The sequence below is a fragment of the Ambystoma mexicanum genome, chromosome 2p, assembly GCF_040938575.1.
Source record: "Ambystoma mexicanum isolate Mex_15411 chromosome 2p, UKY_AmexF1_1, whole genome shotgun sequence".
NCBI lineage: Eukaryota > Metazoa > Chordata > Amphibia > Caudata > Ambystomatidae > Ambystoma > Ambystoma mexicanum.
In genome coordinates, this window is record NC_090923.1 from 69766653 (window position 1) to 69775480 (window position 8828).

At 46.7% G+C, this 8828-nt stretch overlaps 1 protein-coding gene across 1 annotated transcript in view; it reads left to right on the forward strand.

The window, feature by feature from the left end:
• Window positions 1–3712: 3712 nt before the first annotated feature.
• The window catches only part of CIMIP7 (ciliary microtubule inner protein 7), a 544361-nt gene continuing 539245 nt past the window's right edge, over window positions 3713–8828 (forward strand). The window contains exon 1 of the mRNA XM_069643270.1: window positions 3713–3814. Within this exon, the coding sequence (XP_069499371.1) occupies window positions 3788–3814 (27 nt within the window). The 5' untranslated portion in view covers window positions 3713–3787. The remainder of the gene's footprint in view (window positions 3815–8828) is intronic.

Consider the following 8828-nt stretch of genomic DNA (forward strand, 5'->3'; position numbering starts at 1 on the left):
CAGTCTAACAACACTACGAAATACAACCCACCCTGTAAATGAATGCAGAGGACAGAACGTTTCAAAGAAGAAAAAGGGATGTTCATGCACAGGAGGGTAGTCGGTATGGTTAACCACAACAGATTGTTAAGGTTTCTTGGCTTCAGTTTAAAGGGGGGAAAGGGGTCTTAAAATGTCTCCAGGGGCCTCCTAAGAAGTGGACAGAACCACAATGTACCTTTGGCGGTAGATGGTCTTGGTGCTCGTTTGGCCTACACAGCGGCTCAGGTTCAGGAATCATTGTCTCAGTGCTGTTCGGTAGTTCAGATGCACTGGTTGCGGCATCTCGGATGTCTTTAAGCGACGGTAGTTGGACAACGGTCAGCATTGCCGCCTGTTGTGGATCGAGCAAACTCGTCTGGCTCGAAAATGTTGTTTAGGCAGACGTTGTAGATGTTCATCCAGGCACTTCTCCCAGCTTCTTCAATGGGCTTGTGTCGTCTTTAAGGCAGACAGCCCACAGTTGTGGTGTGTGTTGCAGGCAGCTGCAATGTCCTTGGTTATAGATTCAGAGACATTCTGGTACTCCCTATCCAGGATGCTTGCTGGCCGGACATGGTCTGTGCTGACTGGGTACCGGATCTGCAGGGGCTGGGGGGTCCTTTGAGTTCTGTTTCTCACCTCTGTTTCCTGGAAGAAGTTTAGAGAAGGGATCTTGCTTCCCTCTTTGGATATCCTGGCCTTGCTTCACTGGCGGAAGATGTAAGGCAGACTGGACCTTAAACAAGTGTCCAAGGTTGAGTTATTTTTTCTTACTTCTTGAGAAGTCTTCAGCTGATCTCCCAAAAGAGGGCCCATGCCCTCTTTCAAAGTAAAGTGGATCACAGTGATTGGTGTAGGCTAAGCCTACCTTAATGAACCATTCCTGGGGTTCCTTAAAACAATCTCATGTAGGTGTGAGGTCATAACCAGAGTGCTGTGTAACCGGAAAGGTAAAGGGGTGAAAACAGGATTAGGGTGTGCCCCAGAACTAAAATGGCTGAACCCTTCTCTCAACAGAAAGAGCTCTGGGATCACTACCTTGTGCTACTAATTCCCACCCATCTTCCTGTCTGTTTTGTTAAAAACTGTCTCCCTGGTTAATTAGTCTTCCTGACGTTATTGCGCTCTGTGCTCCACTTATTGTGTGTTCTCACTTCAAGTATTATTTGGTATCCCCTAAGCAGTGGTCTGTTTGCTTCACAGACCACTCATATTATCAAGGCTCCATGCTGACCTGACGGCGCCTCACTATGCGGATGCGACAAGCCACGCTATTAATTGCCTAAGAACTTCAGGTCAGTGATCTTGAGCTTTTTTCTATCCACACGGGGAGCAGATATTGTTACTTGTTTCCTTAACAGTCTGATATCCTCTTGTTTTCAGACTCTGCCTGGGAATGCTGTGGGGCTGTTAAACGGGGACTGGCTCTCCCCTTACAAATTTTGTTGATAGAGAATTCTACCTTTGATCTGTTACATCTTTCAGGTAAGCCCTTTTATGCTTTGTCTACTTCACCAATATGTACATAATACACACATGCTCTACCTCTGGGTTAATAGCATGAATATATATTTTCCTAGAACAGTGCTGCCATTGCCACCTCCACCCACTACATTTGTTTGCCTTCCGCCCTGATGAAGGCTGGGCCCTCGTAAATTGCATTGGCTGGTACAACCGAAACGCGAGTTGGACATTTATTTTAATGCTTATGGAAGGTTACTGTTGCTATACAATTTTGGGCTCTCCCTTGAGCTGTGTGTAAGAAGTCCATTAGCTCATTTGAGCACTTCTTTTGTGCCAAGCCAACACATACGTATGGCTGGGGTGTTACCCACATTGTGGCAGCGCTCTATATTGTATTTCTTTTGCTTTCTTACATTCTCCACTCTTCCTCGTTTTGAGACTTGGGCTTATTCTATGAAGGGTGCACTTTCGGTGACTTTGTGTTCACCTTCCTGAGGGCTGACCATCTATCCTGACGTCTTTTCTGTTGGTTGGATTACATATTAAGCTGTCTACATTTTACTTATTTGATATTAATTGTCCTTTTGATTTGCATTCGTTTTCTCATGTATCAGGTTTGTGCTAGCTTATAAATTAAATAAATGTATTTTGTTGACAATGTTGACAACTGTGTCTCATTCCACTCATACAGGTCCTTGTGCCAAACTTGCTTGTGGATTGCCTTCTCTTTTGCGTGTGGTATTGGCTGGAGAAGCAGGCTGCTCCGTGGAGCTCCTGTTGAGCGTAAATAAAATCTCCTGCTTTAAATATTTCCTAGGCACGTGGATCATTGTCAAACTCTTTTAAAGACATCACCCATGAGTTCTGAACTACAAAGCCTCACTCCCATTCAGATTCCTGAAGGAGGCCTGACCAATCCAGCCAATCAGAGAACATAACTTCTGGTCCAGGCATTATAATAGTGACTATGTTTTCTCAGTCTGTGCAAAGGGGTGCAGAGGTGCTCGGCAGAGTTGTGAGAACATAGCCCAATGAAGGTCCAGGATACCTGAGATGGCTCAGGGGCCTTCGGAGAGTATTGAGACTACGGCATCATACATCTCCCATAGTGATAAAGAAGACCTATCCCTTTGATAGTGAGAGGCCTGGGGGGCGGCCCAGACCCTAGAAGAGAGCCGGACCAAGGAAGAGAGTCAACCCTGAGAAGGGAGCATGGCCCTGGGAGGGAGTCAGCCCCAGGAGGAACCAAGACTCTGTGGGAGAGTTAGACCCGGGAAGAGGGCTAGTCCCATGAAGGGGGCCAGCCCCTGAATGGGAGTGTCATGGACTGCAAGTGTACTCCGAATAAGGAAGAGCCAGCACAACACCTGGATGGACACTCCAGGGTTCCTGCACAAGAACCTGTGGAGTGATATAGGAGCAAGGATGATCAAATCCCAGCACAATACCACCATTTCAGCCAGGGATCTATGACCCCACAAACATTCACAGCATCACCCTATCATTATTGTACCCTGGCCACAGTACTCTTTAGGCCAGAGCCTATGCCAGTGGGGCAGACTGCTTCGAATCTGGAAGTGGAAGAGGCTGGAGGTGAGATAAGCAACTACAAAGGTCATTGAACTATACATACCACCCCATTCTACTCACTAGGTTCCTGTACTGTGCGATGCAGAACTCTTGGGCACCTCGTGTGGGTAGTGAGGCTAGCCTCAAGTGTACATGCCTGTGAGCTATGGTCATAGAATGAATTCCCTGTGCGGGTAAGAGCTGGAATGTGTTTAGCTACGATCGCTTGTGGAACTAGGGGTAAGAGAAATGAAGTGAAAAAAACAAGTGCAAAGTAGAAGACAGCGCTGGATGGCAAGTAGAGTCCATGGTGACCCAGCGTGCATGCATATGGGCCAACTGGCTCGGGTTAGCCATCTGTATAGGTCATCCAACTAGGCTCTGGTTGACCGGTGACTGTACAATGTATGTTCGTTTATAAGCGTAGTTCACGCAAACCTATCTCTTCCATCTGTGGTTAACCTGCCAAAAAGAGAAAGGGAAATGGAGGAAACAAGATCACTAAATCCGACCTGTGCTCATTATCAAACAATGTAAGTAAACAAAGCCAGCTGGAACCTACAGGTCGCCTGAAGCACTGGGCAGCCACACCTGAGTGTAGTTACCTAGCAACGTGGAGAGCTGCACTGTGACAACAGATCAGGAATGGAACAGACTTCCAGGTGCAGAGTGCTGGCCGTCCACGGCGAAGGAGACTGCTGCTGTCACGCTATTCCTGTTGGGGTTGAAGGGGATGCAGAATTCCATTGCTGGGTCCTGGGTAAGGAAGGCCTCTCCAGAGTCTCTTCACACTTAGCTGATAATGTACTAGTGGCGCCACCTGGTGGCACCGGGTGAATGTGCGTGTTTGCTGTACACTGGAAGGACGGTCTCAGACAGCCAGTCACTGTGTCGAATTGTTACAGGTTTACTGTATTACTAGTGAACAATCACATATTTGCATTTCTCGCCAGCTGTTGGTAAAATGTTAATGAAGGAAAGCCATGAGAAGGCTTTCCTACAGATGTTTCATCAATGTCTTCACCGCATAACACCTGTGGCTTCTCTGGGCGAAAAATACCAGTTTACCGGTGAATCAAGAAAGATAATTGTGAGTTGAAAGTGGGTATTTTGCTGGCATTGCATATGTATTGTCCTTGTACTGGTTATCAGAGTCCACACCTCCAGACCACAGAGAACAAACACATACATTCACCTGCCTGGTATAAGTAGTGTCCACACTAACAGTCTGTGTTCACTGGTGAACAGCGGAATGCACAATCATTGTACTAGCAGCTACTTGCGTCCCTGTCTTTTCACAATCTTTAGAATCCACAGTACAGTTATGGAGACTTGAGTGCTGGGTTCACGGGGAATACTGTTTAAGCCGCAACTGAAATGGGCATTGCTTTTAGTGAAATAAGGAATCGAGGGGGAGGCTCTAATGCGCTGTGATGCAATATTTGTGGGAGGGGCTTAGAAGGGGTCTCGTGCAGCCTCAAATTCCAAGGTTTAAAAGAGGAGTGGCCTGCGTAATTAAAGGAGTGACCTAACAGAGCCAATCAAGTGCACATATGCACAATGAAAGGGCAAACATTCTGGTGTAAAAGATGTATTTAAAATGGTTAATGTGTGTAAAAATGTTGTCCAAAATAAATATATTAAAATCTGAAACAACATAAAATCAAAAGGGGTACACCATGAAATCCCATAGTTCTTCTGAAAGAATTCCATTATTGATAAATACCTCTTAAAGGCATTTATTGTGTGGCAAACATGTCCTTTGCCTGTTTCAAAAGAACCTCACTTCAAATGTATGTAACTGATGTTGTGATTATAATCAATACTGTAGGGAGCATCTATATCTACTGGCAAAGAGCAGCATTGCCACTCATATTTATGAAAAATGTGGTAAGGGAGGTCAGTTCAGAGAGCCCTAGCCGAGCGCTGGCAGAGGGGAAATATTCGGAGACTGACAGGGTTGGGCCCTGGCTAGCCCTGTGCCACTTAAAGCTCTAGAAATGGGACAGATTACTGGATGGTGCCCTTGGGTTGAATTTATATCACTGCCACCCAAAGATTTCCTGGCGCTGAACCATTGAGGGAAAGCAAAGTTGAAAAGGAAACAGAAGACCTTTCATCAGAAAAATGACTGTTCGTTAGATAGCTGTTTAACAAGCCTAACCCTGATCCGCCCGTGGATGATTTCATGGAATTGCAGGCATGTTGTGCTCTCTGTCTACAGTGAATGCCGAGCATCTTTCATACATAACTTTGTGTAGCTGGTGATTCATACATACATCTGCCAACTGCCTGGTGGCTTTATCTGCTCCTGGCTCTTTCGAGTGCATTATTAAGCGTAAACAGACTTTCTTTAATGAGCTCTAGTGGAACTGTTTGCTGAGAGCCTGAACTGCCACTGGCAGTGCTGCAGCGGAAGCTGGACCTCTGGCGGGGCAGTGTTGGAATCAGCCAGGCTAGGTTTTGGTAGAGAGGGATCAGGCAAACTGGACCTGGAGCTGTCAGCAGACATTGGGATCTTGCGTCAGCGGGTAACATCCATCCAGGAAGTCAGACCAGAACACTTCAGGGCAGCAGTCTGGGTGGTCAGCAACACCTGCTGCAGTCCACGCAACCTGGGCTGAAGAGCAGACGTTTGCTGATGAGCACGCACAACGACCCATTCAACTGGCAGTAGCAGATGGCAGGGAGTGATAACCGGCGCTCGAACCTGCATAGGAAGAGAATGAACAGTCTTCACCAATGTACAACAATAATTAAGACCAGCCTCATCTTCCAGGTGCAGATTGAAGAAGTGTGGATTTACGAGGGGTGCCGTTCCCATACTCCTGGGGCACCCTGTAATGACTTCATGCACAAACAGACCATGCTTGTGCTGCAAGATATTGTGCATGGCGACCACTGCTAGGGGACCTCTTTAGCCCTGTTTCTTGACAAACCTTGGATAATCTGAGTTTAGATCGCCATTTCGGCATTTGTCTGTGTCGCTCATCTGGGGTGGTAAGCGCAGTGAATCGGTGGAGAAATCCCCTGGGCCTTGCACACTTCTCTAACGATCTGACCAGTGATGTGGGTCCCTCAAACACTATCTATGACTAGTGGCATTCCAAACCGGGAAATAAACTCATGGGAACGCTTCTGTCCAACCTGAGATAACAGCAATGATCACAAGACAGTAATGGTTGGCATGTGGGGATCTACAAGAAACCTGTCTGCATGTATAAGAAGGCACCTTCCGGTAGTGGGCGTGTTTCGTTTTCCCTACATGCCCTACAAAACATACATATGATAGAAGCAATTTTTACAATAAGCATGTGTAACTGACGCAAAGCAAGGGGCAATCCGAACCCTGGTTACACTGAGTACCAGTGAATTTGTACCTAAATGGGCAGCATTGTGGGCCACTTGGGCCAGGTACGGTAGGAGTACTTCGGGTGCCACCAGGTGGCCACCTGGGGGACTCCAAAGTGAGTCACTCTCCAACTTACATAAGCGCTGATTGCCAGGTGACCAGTGAAGTATAAGACAGGAGATCAGCAGGGGAGAGAAAGAGAAAAGGCAGAAGCAAAGAACTGTGAGGCAGTAAAGAACAGTTTATTTGCAGTAAAGAACGGTGAGGAGTTATATCCTATTCATTGGACTAAAGCCAGGGCAGCCAAGAGCAATAAGCCCTGTGGAAGGGCAGACATACATGTTCCATTTAATATAGGAGCACCTGTAAATGTTAGATAACCTCAGTGTTTCCAGAGGGCACCGAAATCATGCACTACTCCCTGAGGGTAGCGAGAGTAGATATAAATCGTACCCAACTTATCTTTCGCTAGTATGTACGCTCGAGTGAGAGCCACAGGTGCAATTACTTGGGCTGACTTGGAACAAGGCAATTCATAGGCTACAATGATGGCTATGCAACGGGATGTCTTGTAATTCAATGCAGGGTGACATAAGAGTTTCAACAACCAAAATACAGTCATGTGGTTCCCCAGCCTGTGGGGCTGGCAACAGGAAGGCAGGAATTAGAACAGTCTGCCTAGAAATGGGGTACGGTGGCACACATGGTAGAGGTTTGGCTGGATTCAGGTTGATTTTGACTGACTCGTCATTGAGCATGCATCCTGCTTAATTTGCATGAGCGGACCATAATTTCTCATGGACTCATTCCAACACACCCTGCTACTGCAACGGAGCCGTCGTACAGTCTCTTGGGTCCTGCAATGCAGCCAAAACCTTGGGTTCCCTATGGGATGGGATAAAGAGAAATATGCCATCATGGGAACAGTAAATGGAGCAGCTCAGTTTACACAATAAATCAAACCTCAACAGATTAACAGAGGAACACGGACTAAACAAGAAAGCATGGTTGTCAAAAATAGGACCCAAAGTAACCATACGTTGTGGGGACAGAGGGAGAGATATGGGCGTTCCTTCAATACCCACAGCATTGACAATTACATCAGAATGCACAGCATGCAGAAATTCAGAGGCTTTCAGAGTTTAGCGGGAAGTTCCAGTGTCAGCGCAGCATGAAACCTTTGGCATTCCTAATGAGTCTTCTGCAGAGATGGTGGTGGAGGTGGGGGCACAACCAAACCAATCAGTGTGGTTGGCTGTCTCGCTCGTCATACTGAGGGCAATTCGGACATTCAGGTTTTAGGTATCCAAGCTCCTTGCAGTAGTTTCATTTGTGTGATATCTTTCATTTCCATTTACTAGTTCACTCTGCTGAAAAGTACCTCTTCCTCTTCCCCACCCTCGTCCTGCCCCCTGACATGGATTGGACTCCTCTGCCCTAAGAAGGCTGCACCCGAGAATTTGTAACACCATAAATTTAGCTTCAGTACTTTCTTATTATCTCTCAGTCTTTTCATAAAAGTGTTGTGCGGCTAACAAAACCTCAGTCAAATTCATTCCTTCCGAGCCAATTAAAATAGATTTCATACCTTGAGCCACCGGCGGCTGTCGACCCATAAAAAATTGTGACATCACAGCCTGGAGAGCCCCTACAGTTGCATCAATAATTCCAGAATATTGCTCAAAACATAGTTTCAAACATACAAGGTATTCTGCTAGGGATAACTTCAATAATCATCTGTACCAATCTGTCAGTAAATGCCTGTAACCCATCTGTGGGGGGAAAGGCGGGTTCTTCATCTGGCCAGATACAGTGTTGTTTTGGCAATTCAAAGGTGTCAGTATGGAGAGCAGCTCACATTAACCGGTTTAGATCAGCACATGTTGGTCTGTAACAATCAACAATGACTTGTTGAAACTTAACTGGATCGTCAAAGTTTTTAGGGAACGTATGGACAATATTGAACAGATCCTTGGCACTCCCTGGAGCATGCACTGTGACTATGATATTCCCTCATCCTGAGAGCTGTCTGGGAGGGAATGCACCAGAGGTGCTGTTTGTGGGTGAACCAGGAAAACCTTTGGGTCAGGTGTTTGATAGGGGCTATTGCACCCACTGAATGGCTGGCTGAGATCTTACTCCTGACATACACCTGGCATACGGTGTACTTGAAGATTGTAGCCTATTTTTGCAGCAGCCCCTCAGGCACTTCAGAATAATCTCTAGATCTAGGGGACGGTAACAAGAGGGGCGAAGGGGGGCATTCCTCCGGCCCTCCATGCTCCTTTGAAGAGATTCCTTGGCACGTCTTGCACCCTTATTGAGTTTAGTGTCTCCTGGTGCTGCCGCCTTCTTTACTGGCTGGGCATTCTTCTCCACCACCAGCATGCTGCTCGCACCTTTCCTCCTCCGCTAAAGCGGC